The sequence below is a fragment of the Saccopteryx leptura genome, chromosome 9, assembly GCF_036850995.1.
Source record: "Saccopteryx leptura isolate mSacLep1 chromosome 9, mSacLep1_pri_phased_curated, whole genome shotgun sequence".
NCBI lineage: Eukaryota > Metazoa > Chordata > Mammalia > Chiroptera > Emballonuridae > Saccopteryx > Saccopteryx leptura.
In genome coordinates, this window is record NC_089511.1 from 41837061 (window position 1) to 41849916 (window position 12856).

At 44.0% G+C, this 12856-nt stretch overlaps 2 protein-coding genes and 1 non-coding gene across 3 annotated transcripts in view; 2 read left to right on the forward strand and 1 right to left on the reverse strand.

Annotated features, from left to right (window-relative positions):
* POLR2I (RNA polymerase II subunit I) overlaps nt 1–12856 on the forward strand; it is a 95881-nt gene that overhangs the window by 45761 nt on the left and 37264 nt on the right. The gene's annotated exons all lie outside the window — the stretch shown is intronic.
* The window catches only part of WDR62 (WD repeat domain 62), a 59069-nt gene that overhangs the window by 33798 nt on the left and 12415 nt on the right, over nt 1–12856 (reverse strand). Inside the window, exons 8-9 of the mRNA XM_066348425.1 lie at nt 12467–12627; nt 10511–10700 (exon numbers count right to left, since the gene is read on the reverse strand). Of these exons, the coding sequence (XP_066204522.1) occupies nt 10511–10700; nt 12467–12627 (351 nt within the window). The remainder of the gene's footprint in view (nt 1–10510; nt 10701–12466; nt 12628–12856) is intronic.
* TRNAG-GCC (transfer RNA glycine (anticodon GCC)) lies at nt 11346–11422 on the forward strand. Its single transcript has one exon. It is a non-coding gene; the product is annotated as a tRNA-Gly (tRNA).

Below are 12856 nucleotides of genomic sequence, written 5' to 3' on the forward strand. Positions count from 1 at the left end.
AAAAAATAAAATCTTTAAAAAAGAAAGAAAGAATACATCCTAATGCTCACTGCAGTGTTATTTACAATGGCCAAGATTTGGAAGCAGCCCAAGTGCCCAACAGTAAATGAGTGGATAAAAAAGTTGTGGTACATTTACGCAAAGGTAATCTTACCTTTAGCAACAGCATGGATGGACCTGGAGAGTATTGTGCTAAGTGAAATATGTCAGTCAGAGAAAGACAAATACCATATGATTTCATGAACAAAATAAACTAACAAACAAGATAAATAAACTTTAGAAAGTGAAAAATAAAACGTTGAAAACCGAAGACTAGACAGAGTTGAAAAGAAAAGTGAATTGAAAGATAGAACTAGACATTACTCAGAATGCAGCTCAGAAAGGCAGAGACGACATATAAAGAGATTTCAGAATGCAAAAGACTGGTTTCTGAGAAGATGATGATAGCACCAGCATAGATTTGTAAATTCAAAATCATCAAACAAAAAAACAACAACCAGACAGCAAAACCAAAACCCTATGGACAACATTTACCACAAAACTAGGTGACAAGATACTCTCATGACTGCTAAAATACAAGCAGGTAGGGACAAACTAACTCTACTCATAAGACCTACATGTTATCAACATGAATATGGGAGAAGCAGTGAGGCAACTGACAGACCTAAGAACAGGATAACCCAGGTAATTCACTAGAAAGCATGATGGGCAAACTGCCCTGCCCTGAAACTGGGAGGGTTTTATCTATTCCAATAGTGATCGAGTGCAAGGGCTTGGCAGTAACGTCTGAGGAGGATGGAGCGCTCAAGGCCTTGGGCTCTCTGAAAACCACCTGACAGGGCTCTCTTGCAGGACAAAGGCCCACAAAGCAGGGAAGCTGCTGGGGGTGAAAATAAAATTGGTCAGGATAGGGACAAGGGAGACAAAGTAAGGAGGAGGCTCAGATAAAAGCAGGGATATAATACATAAATAGGAATATAACAAGGAATATAAAAAAGAAAGCTGCCATATTTTTAAAAATGATAAAAATCAGAGTTTTTTCAAGGGAAGTTAGGTTCAACCCCCGGTCGGGGCACATATGAGTCAACCAATGAATGTATAAATGGTTGGAATACTGGGTCGATATTTTTCTCTTCTTCTCTCTACCTCTCTCTCTCTCTCTCTCTCTCTAAAAAATCAATTAAAAAACCAAAAGAATTGCCTGGCCTGTGGAGGTGCAGTGGATAGATTATCAACCTGGAATGCTGAAGTTCCCAGTTTGAAACTCTGGGCTTTCCCAGTCAAGGTACATTTGAGAAGCAACCAATGAACAAACTAAGGTGAAGCAACCATGAGTTGAAACTTCTTGTCCTCCCTGCTCTGTAAAATCAATAAACAAAATCTTAAAAAAAAAAAGAAAAGGAAAGAAAAGAAAAACTGTCTGGAACCACACCAACTTCAAAATATTCAGAAAAGGCTCTGGCCGGTTGGCTCAGTGGTAGAGCCTCGGCCTGGCATGCAGGAGTCCCGGGTTCGATTCCCGGCCAGGGCACACAGGAGAGGCGCCCATCTGCTTCTCCACCCCTCCCCCTCTCCTTCCTCTCTGTCTCTCTCTTCCCCTCCCGCAGCCGAGGCTCCATTGGAGCAAAAGATGGCCCAGGCGCTGGGGATGGCTCCTTGGCCTCTGCCCCAGGCGCTAGAGTGGCTCTGGTCGCGACAGAGCGACGCCCAGGATGGGCAGAGCATCGCCCCCTGGTGGGCGTGCCGGGTGGATCCCGGTGGGGCGCATGCAGGAGAGTCTGTCTGACTGCCTCCCTGTTTCCAACTTCAGAAAAATAAAAAATAAAAAAAAATCAGAAAAACCATTATCACATAAAATTGAATAACAAAAAGAGGACCAAGTCCCAAACAAAGTTACTCTTTAAAATAACAAAGGGCACACCAGAAAAACATTTCCATAAAACAGATCAAAACTATAATTTATTATATCAAAATAACCTAAAAGACATTAAGAAAATTATCTAAATATGAAGAACAATCTAAATCACAATTAGAAAAACTTAAGAGTTAATGACAGAATTCAAAGACTTGGAAATAAATGAAGAAATTATTTCAGAAATAAAGGCCAAACTAGCCCTGGTTGGATAACTCCATTGGTTAGAATATTATCCCAAAGTGCAGAAGTTGCTGGTTTGATCCCCAGTCACGGCACATACAGGAGCAGATCTATAAGTATGTTCCTGTCCCTCTGTCTCTCCCTCCCTTCCTCTCTTGCTAAAATCAATTTTTTAAAAAAGAGCCTGACCAGGCAGTGGCACAGCTGCTAGAATGTCAGACTGGGATGTGGAGGATCCAGGTTGAAACCCTGATATCACTGGCTTGAATGCAGGCTCATCTGGTTTAAGCAAGGCTCACCAGCTTGAGCCCAAGGTCGCTGGCTTGAGCAAGGGGACTTGGTCTGCTTCAGTCCTCTAGTCAAGGCACATATGAGAAAGCAATCAATGAACAACTGAGGTGCCGCAAGGAAGAATTGATGCTTCTTATCTCTTTCCTTTCCTGTCTGTTTGTCCTTATCTGTCTCTCGCTCTGTCTCTGTCACAAAAAAAAGAAAAGAAATAAAGACCAAACACAGAAGGAACACAAGAATGAATAAAAAAAGATAAGGCTTTAAGAAATAGGTGGAAAGGCCCTGGCCGGTTGGCTCAGTGGTAGAGCATCGGCCTGGCGTGCAGGAGTCCCGGGTTCGATTCCCAGCCAGGGCACACAGGAGAAGCACCCATCTGCTTCTCCACCCCTCCCCCTCTCCTTCCTCTCTGTCTCTCTCTTCCCCTCCCGCAGCTGAGGCTCCATTGGAGTAAAGTTGGCCTGGCGCTGAGGATGGCTCTATGGCCTCTGCCTCAGGCGCTAGAATGGCCCTGGTTGCAACAGAGCAATGCCCCAGATGGGCAGAGCATCACCTCCTGGTGGGCATGCCGGAGTCTGTCTGACTGCCTTCCCGTTTCCAACTTCAGAAAAATACAAAAAAAAAAAAAAAAAGAAATAGGTAGAAAAAAAATAGGTGAAAAAGAAGGAAATTATTAGAAATCAAAAAGAAACTATGAACTAAAAAGTCTTGAGAAAAAGTGACAATATTGAAGCTAGGTGAGGAAGAGTCAGCATACATACCATGGAAGTCCCTGAAAAAAACAACAATAAATCAAAGGAACAGAAAAAAAAATACAAAAATCTGTAATTCAAGAATATGTCAACCTATAAAAATCAATACCAAGACATACTCTAGGGCAGTGTTTTTCAACCAGTGTGCTGTGAGACATGGTCAGGTGTGCCGCGGGGAAATTAAACATGGGTCCCCAAACTATGGCCTGTGTGCCAGATACGGCCCACGGAGACTATTTATCTGGCTTGCTGCCTCCATCCGAACATAAACATTCCCCTCACAATCCCTCCAGCTATCAGCGACAGGAAGAGTGGAGGCACAGGGAACACTCACTCACCAATCACCTTCTAGGATTCATCCCGATCACTAATGATCAACCAATAGTAGGCTGCCTCTCATCCACACCCAGGAAGGTCCCCGCTCAGGCTGCTGCGCACTTGTCATTGTGTGGCCGTGGCGAGTAGTTGAAGCTGCTACTCCTCCCCATGGTCCCGATTTCTAATCTTGGTCAGGACTGGAGGTAAATGTTGCCACCACTAGACGAAGCCTCAGCCTCAGCTGGTTATGTCTATCCTGATGGTGTATATAGATATTTGACCTTTTTCTTTTTAAAAGAGGCCCCCATAGAGGGTGATATACAATGCATGACAATGTTATCTAACTTTAAAGCTAAAGTTTGCTGATCTTCCTTTGGACAGTTTTTGGTTATCTGTTGCCAAGGAGTTCCCCATTCTGGCCAACAAAGCTATTTTGACATTGCTCCCATTTTCAATCACATATCTATGTGAGCTGAGCTTCTCAAGCTTGCCTGTGATAAAAACTAAAAAAAAAAAAAAAAAGAGAGACTGAGAACTGTTGAGGAAGAGCTTTGTGTGTGTCTTTCTACCATTCCTGCCAGGATATCCTTTTTGTGTTCATCGAAAGAGGCCCAGGTTTCACACTAAGTGAGTATAAATACATTTAGAAACTATATTATTAACTATATGTATAATATGTACTGTGTTAGAGTGTCATTTTGTGTCATTTTGGTAGGTGGTGTGCCCCAGGATTTTGTAAATGTAAAAAATGTGCCACAGCTCAAAAAAGGTTGAAAATCACTGCTCTAGGGGGCCCTGGCCAGTTGGCTCAGTGGTAGAGTGTCAACCAGTGTGTGGAAGTCCTGGGTTCAATTCCAGGCCAGGGCACACAGGAGAAGCGCCCACCTGCTTCTCCACCCTTCCCCCTCTCCTTTCTCTCTATCTCTCTCTTCCCCTCCCATAGCCAAGGCTCCATTGGAGCAAAGTTGGCCCAGGCGTGGAGGATGGCTCCATGGCCTCTGTCTCAGGCACTAGAATGGCTCCGGTTGTTACAGAGCATCGCTCCCTAGTGGTCATGCCGGGCGCATGCAGGAGTCTGTCTCTGCCTCTCTGCTTCTCACCTCAGAAAAATACAATTAAAAATAAAGAAAAAAAGAAAGAAAAAGAGAAAAATCTTTTGAGCTTTTAGGCAAAAACAGCAAGTGCCTTAAAAGGGAGAGAAAAACATCAGACATTTCAATAATCATAAGAAAATGGAGTAACATATTCAAGATAGTGAAGGAAAGAAATGTGAGCTAATAAACATTTTCCACCTAGTAAAAGTGATTTTCAAGTATAAAGGGCACAGTCAAACCTTTATCAACATGCAAACATTCAGAAAATACTGTCCCCACAAACTGTTTCTGAAAAATCTTCTGGAGAATGGGCTTCAGACAACAAAAATAACTAGAGAGACATTGACACAGGATTAAATATAGAGGTGCCTGTAGAATGAAGGTCAAACTGACCTCACTGAAAATGGCAGAGCAGGGAAATCCAAAAAGCCATTCCTCCACCAAAGTAAACTTAAGCTGGTAAAACTGTCAGAATTGACTTTTTCAGAACTCTGGAATCTAATTTAGAACAACCAGGGGATTCCTTAATGAAGAAAAATGCTGCTAAATATTAACATTTAGGAAAACTGTGCCTGACTAGTGGTGGTACAGTGGACAAAGTGTTGACTTGGGATGCTGAGGTCCCAGGTTCAAAACCCTGAGGTTGCTGGCTCAAATGTGAGCTCATCTGGCTTGAGTACAGGCTCACCAGCTTGAGTGTGGGGTCCCCAGTTTGAGCATGGAATTATAGACATGATTCCATGGTTGCTGGCTTGAGCCAAAAGGTCACTGGCTTGAAGCCTAAGGTTGCTGGCTTGAGCAAGGGATCACTAGTTCAGCTGGAGCCATGCAGTCAAGGCACATGTGAGAAAGCACTCAGTGAACAACTAAAGTGCTGCAACTATGAGCTGATGATTCTCATCTCTCTCCCTTCCTGTCTGTCTGTCCCTATCAGTCTCTCTCTTTCTCTAAAAAAAAAAAATTGTTGTCAAATCACTAGATGACATTAAAATAACAGCATAGAGACTTCAGTGACCACACACAAAAAAGAATATAATCTTTACAAAAATAATTCAGAAAAGTCACTGAACCAACAATTATACCCTACAACAACAAGAGCTAAGGATGGGAATAATTTGATTTCCAGAGTTACCACAATATAAGAGTGAAAATATACAGGTTTCAACAAAAATAAGTGTAAGATAGGAATGCAAGAAGAAAGTATAGTCCATTCACAAGAAAAAAAAATTGACAGAAATTAAGCCACATTGGACTTATCAGACAAAGATTTAAATCAAATGACTTAAATATACTGAAAATTATCAAGGAAATGATGGCTAAGGAACTAAAGAAAACCAGGTGAATAATAATGTCTCACCAAATAGAAAATATCAATGAAAATAGCATTATTATAAAAAGGAACCAAATAGAAATCTAGAGCTAAAAAGTATAACTAAAATGAAAACTTCACTAAGATTCAACAGCAAATTTGACAGGCAAAATAAAGAATCAATGAACCTGAAGATATAGGTTAATTGAAATTACCTAGTCTAGGCCCTGTAATGCTGAGGTCGCTGATTTGAAACCCTGGGCTTGGCCCTGGCCGGTTGGCTCGGCGGTGGAGCATCGGCCTAGAGTGCGGGGGACCCGGGTTCGATTCCCGGCCAGGGCGCATAGGAGAGGCGCCCATTTGCTTCTCCACCCCCCCCTCCTTCCTCTCTGTCTCTCTCTTCCCCTCCCGCAGCCGAGGCTCCATTGGAGCAGGGATGGCCCGGGCGCTGGGGATGGCTCCTTGGCCTCTGCCCCAGGCGCTAGAGTGGCTCTGGTCGTGGCAGAGCGACGCCCCGGAGGGGCAGAGCATCGCCCCCTGGTGGGCAGAGCGTCGCCCCTGGTGGGCATGCTGGGTGGATCCCGGTCGGGCACATGCGGGAGTCTGTCTGACTGTCTCTCCCTGTTTCCAGCTTCTTAAAAAAAATAAGAAGAAGAAGAAAAAAAAGAAAGAAAGAAAAAAAAGAAATTACCTAGTCTAAGGATCAGAAAGAAAAGCATAAAAAGAAACCAAAAGGAAATAAGAGGACACATTTTAAATACTATAAAGGAAAAAAACTATTAACCAAGAATTCTATACCCAGCAAAACTATCCTTCAAAAAATAAAGGAGAAATGAAGACTTCATAGATAACAAGAATTAAGGAAATTTGTTGCTAGTAAAACTGCTCACAAAAATGCTAAGGGAGTCCTTCAGGGTTAAGTGGAAGTCAGGGGACAGTGACTTAAAGCCATATCAAGAAATAATAAGCCTGATCAATGGTGGTACAGTGAACAATGTGTCAACCTGGAATGCTGAGGTTTTTGGTCTGAAACCTTGGGCTTGCCAAGTCAAGGCACACAGGAGAAGCAACAACTACAAATTGATGCTTCCTACTCCTCACCCCCTGTTTTTCTCTTTCTCCGTCTCTTTCTCCCCCAACCTCTAAAAAATCAATTAATAAAATCTTTAGAAAAAGAAAGAATGAACACTGGGAAAAGTAACTTTCCAGTTACCTTTTCTTAACCATAAGAAAATAGAGTAACATATTCAAGATAGAGAAGGAAAGAAATGTGAGCTAAACATTTTTCATTCAGCAAAAGTATTACTTGTGTTTTTGGTTTGTAACTCCTCTTTCTTTCTCTATATGATTTAAAAGACAAAGGCATAAGACAATTGGTACACAATGTAAAAATATATAATCATGACAACAACATAAAGAGTTACAAAGCCATATAAGGAGGAACAAAGTTATATAAGAACAGAGTATTTGCATATTATGGAAACTAAGTTGGTAGGACTTTATCAAAGTAGTTTGTTATAAATTTAAGATGTCTCGCCTGACCAGGCGGTGTCACAGTGGATAGAGCGTCGGACTGGGATGCGGAGGTTCCAGGTTCAAGACCCTGAGGTCGCCAGCTTAAGCACAGGCTCATATGGTTTGGGCAAAGCTCACCAGCTTGGACCCAAGGTCGCTGGCTCGAGTAAAGGGTTACTTGGTCTGCTGAAGGCCCACGGTCAAGGCACATATGAGAAAGCAATCAATGAACAACTAAGGTGTCACAACGAAAAATGATGTTTGATGCTTCTCATCTCTCTCCATTCCTGTCTGTCTGTCCCTATCTATCCCTCTCTCTGTATCTCTAAAAACAAAAACAAAAAAAAATATTAAGAAAAAACAATTTAAGATGTCTCTTGTAATCCTCTGGTGAGAAAATAACTTTAAAATAATACAGAAGAGAAAATGAAATCAAAATGGGAAACTACAAAAAATTAAAGGCCCTGGCCGGTTGGCTCAGCGGTAGAGCGTCGGCCTGGCGTGCGGGGGACCCGGGTTCGATTCCCGGCCAGGGCACATAGGAGAAGCGCCCATTTGCTTCTCCACCCCCCCTTCCTCTCTGTCTCTCTCTTCCCCTCCTGCAGCCAAGGCTCCATTGGAGCAAAGACGGCCCGGGTGCTGGGGATGGCTCCTTGGCCTCTGCCCCAGGCGCTGGAGTGGCTCTGGTCGCGGCAGAGCGACGCCCCAGAGGGGCAGAGCATCGCCCCCTGATGGGCAGAGCGTTGCCCCTGGTGGGCGTGCCGGGTGGATCCCGGTCGAGTGCATGCGGGAGTCTGTCTGACTGTCTCTCCCCGTTTCCAGCTTCAGAAAAATACAAAAAAAAAAAAACAACAAAAAAAACTAAAAATACATGGTGGTGATAGAAGAATTAAGGAACATAAAAGATGCAGGATATCTAGAAGGCAAATAGCAAAATGACAAGGGTAAGGCCTACCTTTTAAATAATTACTTTAAATGTACATAGATGAAACTCTCCAACCAAAAGGAAATAATTGGCAGAATGTATAAAAAAAGATCCAACTAGTATAAGTTGACCATAAAAGACTCACTTTATATCCAAAGAAACATACAGGTTGAAAGTGAAGTTATGAAAAAATATATTACATACAAATAGTAACTGAAAGGGAGTTTTTTATGTCTATAGTGATGTCAGTCAAAATAGATTTAAATAAAAAAATATTACAAGAAAAAAGGGCATTACTGTATATATTGATATAATGATCAATCATCAAGAATATACAACAAATGCAAACATACGCATGCCTAACAACTATAAAGACCCAAAATACATGAAACAAAAATTGACAAAATTAAAGAAAGAAATATACAGGTCTAGAATATTAGTTGGAGACTTTAATATTACATTTTCAATACAAGATACATCCAGAGAAAATATCAATAAGGAAATAGAGGACTTAAAAAAACACTATAAACCAACTAGACCTAACAGATTATATAAAGAATATTCCACCCAAACACAGCAACATGGACATTCTTCTTAAGTAAACACAGAACATTCTCCAGAATAGACTATATATTCACTCACAACAAAATCTTGATAAATTTTAAAAGACTGTCAAGATACAATCTTCTCCAACCACAATGGAATAAAACTACAAATGAATAATAGAAGGAAGTTTGGAGAATTAACAAATACGTGGATATTAAACAACACACTCTTACACAACCAGTGGGTCAAAGAAGAAATCAAAAGAGAAATCAGAAAATACTTTGAGCCTGACCTGTGGTGGTGCAGTGGATAAAGCTATGACCTGAAATGCTGAGGTTGCCGGTTTGAAGCCCTGGGCTGGCCAGGTCAAGGCACATACAGCAAGCAACAAGCAATGAATAGTGAAGTGAAGCAACTATACTTCTTGCTCCCCCCACCCGCTTTCTCCTCTCTCTGTAAAATCAATAAATAAAATGTTTTTTTAAAAAGGGGAAAAGAGCCTGACCAGGTGGTGGGGCAGTGGGTAGAGCGCTGGACTGGGACAAAGAGGATCCAGGTTCGAAACCCCGAGGTCACTGGCTTGAGCGCAGCAGGCTCATCTGTTCTGAGCAAGGCTCACCAGCTTGGACCCAAGGTCGCTGGCTTGAGCAAGGGGTCACTCGGTCTGCTGTAGCCTCCCCTCCCACCCCTGTCAAGGCACATATGAGAAAGCAATCAGTGAACAACTAAGGTGTCGCAACAAAGAATTGATGCTTTTCATCTCTCTCCCTTCCTGTCTGTCTGTTCCTATCTGTCCCTCTCTCTGTCTCTGTCACACAGAAAAAAAAGAACACAATTCTTTCTCCACTAGGTGTCTAATCTGTAAGGAGTACTTATAAACAGCTTTAGAGAATGAAAAAATCCCCAGATTCATTCTCAGAAAATAAAAACTCCCTGAACACCTAAATAAAAAAGCACTAAACAACAGAAACGCCTCCACAGAAGGCTCTCTCTCTTAGGTACACAGGCTCCTGCTCCAGGACCTTTGCTCTCGCTGTTCTCCCCTGTGGTAAAATGCCTCTCACCCTGTCTTCCTGCAAGTCTGCTTGAGTGTCACATCCTCAGAGAGGTGTTCCTTGACCACTCTCCTCTCTAGAATAGCAAGCACCCTTCCCCTTTCTCCCTACTCTGCTTCTTTTATTCTTCTTAATTTAAATGTTTTTATTTATTAGTTTTACAGAAGGAGGACAGGGCAGAGTGAGAAGCATCATAGTTGCTTCACTTTAGTTGTTCATTGCTTGCTTGTTGTATGTGCCTTGACCAGGCAAGCCCAGGGCCTTGAACCGGCGACCTCAGCGTTCCAGGTCAATGCTCTATCCACTGTGCCACCACAGGCCAGGCTACTCTGCTTCATTTTTATTCTGTGAGGTATTGCTGCTTGGCATGTTTTATACTGATGTTTATGGCTTACTCTTACACCCAAATGTGAACTCCATGAGGGGCAGGACTTTTGTCAGTTTCCTTCCCAGTTGTGCCCCCAGCACCTAGATTAGCACCTGGCATGTAGCTGGAGTCCATTGGAAGGAATGGAGTATCTTTTAAAGGAATGGCTGACTGGGTTCCCCAAACTGCAGAAATTTTCCTCAAGTGGAGGCTGAGCAAGGGGAGGGGAGGGAGAGAGAGACTCACCTCCACGTTCCAGACATAGGAGCTGTGGAAGAGCTCCGACCACATCTTCTCTACTTTGTCGATGTCTTTGACATCCCAGATATAGATGCTGTGGTCCTTATACACGCAGGACAGCCACTGGTGGGTGGGGTCAAAGGTCAGTGCCACTGTATCCGGGTAGACTGCTTCTGCCTTCCTGCAGAAGAGGAAGCTAACAAAGCAAGACAGGGCATCAATCACTATCAATGTCACTGTGGGTAGTGCCAGCCAACCGTAGTAACACTTGAGCTATCTCATGTCAGTGCTATGGGGTCTACCTCTCCCGCTCCAACTCCACTTCTCCCTCCTCCCTCTTCTTTCACTTTGTTTCTAAAACAGAGGTTGCAAAGTAAAGCTACTTGATTCCTGAGAGTATTTGAATTTTCAGATAGTTACTTTTTTCTCCCTTCAACCCAACCTCTGTCTTCTCCCTCTGAACATGGAAGAATAATGGGCACAAACCTCAGGCCTTCTCTCTCATGGGCGCCATCAACACATGATCAAAAAATCTCTGTGCCTTCCTGGGGTCTTTCTGCAAAGGCTATAGTTTACTGAGCACCTAGTGTGTGCCAAGCAAGAACTTTAGCTGAACTGAATCCTAACCTCTGTAGGTAGGTACTATATTTTATAGACAAAGGAATTAAAGCACAGATGGAAAGAGTAGCCTGCCTGAGGCCACAGAGCACAAAGCAGAAGCTGGCAGAGTTTGGCAGCCTAGCTACTATAACACACCACTGTCTGTGGGTTGCTGACCCACCCTCTCTTTCTTTTGAGACACTCAGTAGCCCCCTCTAGGCTATTAAAAAAGGCACTCAGGGCCCTGGCCGGTTGGCTCAGCGGTAGAGCGTCGGCCTGCCGTGTAGGGGGACCCGGGTTCGATTCCCGGCCAGGGCACATAGGAGAAGCGCCCATTTGCTTTTCCACCCCCACCCCCTCCTTTCTCTCTGTCTCTCTCTTCCCCTCCCGCAGCCAAGGCTCCATTGGAGCAAAGATGGCCCGGGTGCTGGGGATGGCTCCTTGGCCTCTGCCCCAGGCGCTAGAGTGGCTCTGGTCGCAGCAGAGCGACACCCCGGAGGGGCAGAGCATCGCCCCCTGGTGGGCAGAGCGTCGCCCCTGGTGGGCGTGCCGGGTGGATCCCGGTCGGGCGCATGCGGGAGTCTGTCTGACTGTCTCTCCCTGTTTCCAGCTTCAGAAAAATACAAAAAAAAAAATAAATAAATAAAAAATAAAAAAGGCACTCAGGAGGTAGTGTCCAGCAATGTAAAAAGAGGCCACCCCTCATAACCAGCACCCCCTGGTTAGATAGCTCCCCTAACCCCCCCAAAATGACTACAACAAAGAGGAATTAAGTTATAGCTCAGCCCTTTCGCCCACTTTCAACATAGCAGCAGAGGGATCTATGCTCAAGGCCTTATCACATAATACCAATGCCTGAAAGCCCCAGTGGCTGCCATGGACCTTAGAATAGACTACAAGCTCCTCCTACCAGCCTCCATCAATTCTCAGACCTGTCTCCTACCATTCTCCTACCCCCGGCACCCCAGGCTCCAGCCACACAGCCCCTAGGTGTGCTATAAGGCCCTTCCCCTTGCTGTCAGGATCTTGTTCTCCATACAACTGACTCTTTCTCACTAGAGGGTTCCCCTGGGTACCCAAATAATCCAGCCCCAATCCCCAGACACTATCTTCTTGAGTCCCCGTTTTATTTCACAAAAGCATTTATGACTGTCTGAAATAACCTTATTTCTGTACTTGTTTATCATCAAACTTCCTCACTAGACAGAAGACTTCACGGGGGCAAAGATTTTGCTGCCTCATTATAGCTGTGTCCTGCTTCCTGCCTAGGGCTGGCCAGGAGGTAGACGGATCTGGAAACATGAATGCACACCAGCAGATAGACTTGGGGGCAGGGGCTCTCCCTGCCACTGTGGGTAGTACCTGGGCTCCAGGCCTTGGGCCACATCCACCCCGAGGTAGTGCGGCTTGGGCAGGTTGGTGAGGTAGTGTAGGTTGTGGGCCTGGAAGATGCGAATTATCCCATCTGTGCAGCCGCAGAAGATGAGGTCCTGGCTGACACATAGGCAGGAAGACAGGGAGACCTGTGTGGGCAAAAGGGACCCAAATGTACTTCGTGTTTCGTGTGGCCTGGTTAAGAGACATGGGGACTAACAGAACAGCCTTGGGCCTCCAGAGAAACCTTATAGTTTCTTGGGTCTAAGAAGCCTTTTTTAGGGCTTCTTATGTGAACTGAATCAAACAAATTTTAAGGTTTTTGAAATCAGGATATAGCATGCATAACGTCACTATTGAAGGATACGTGCCAGAAGG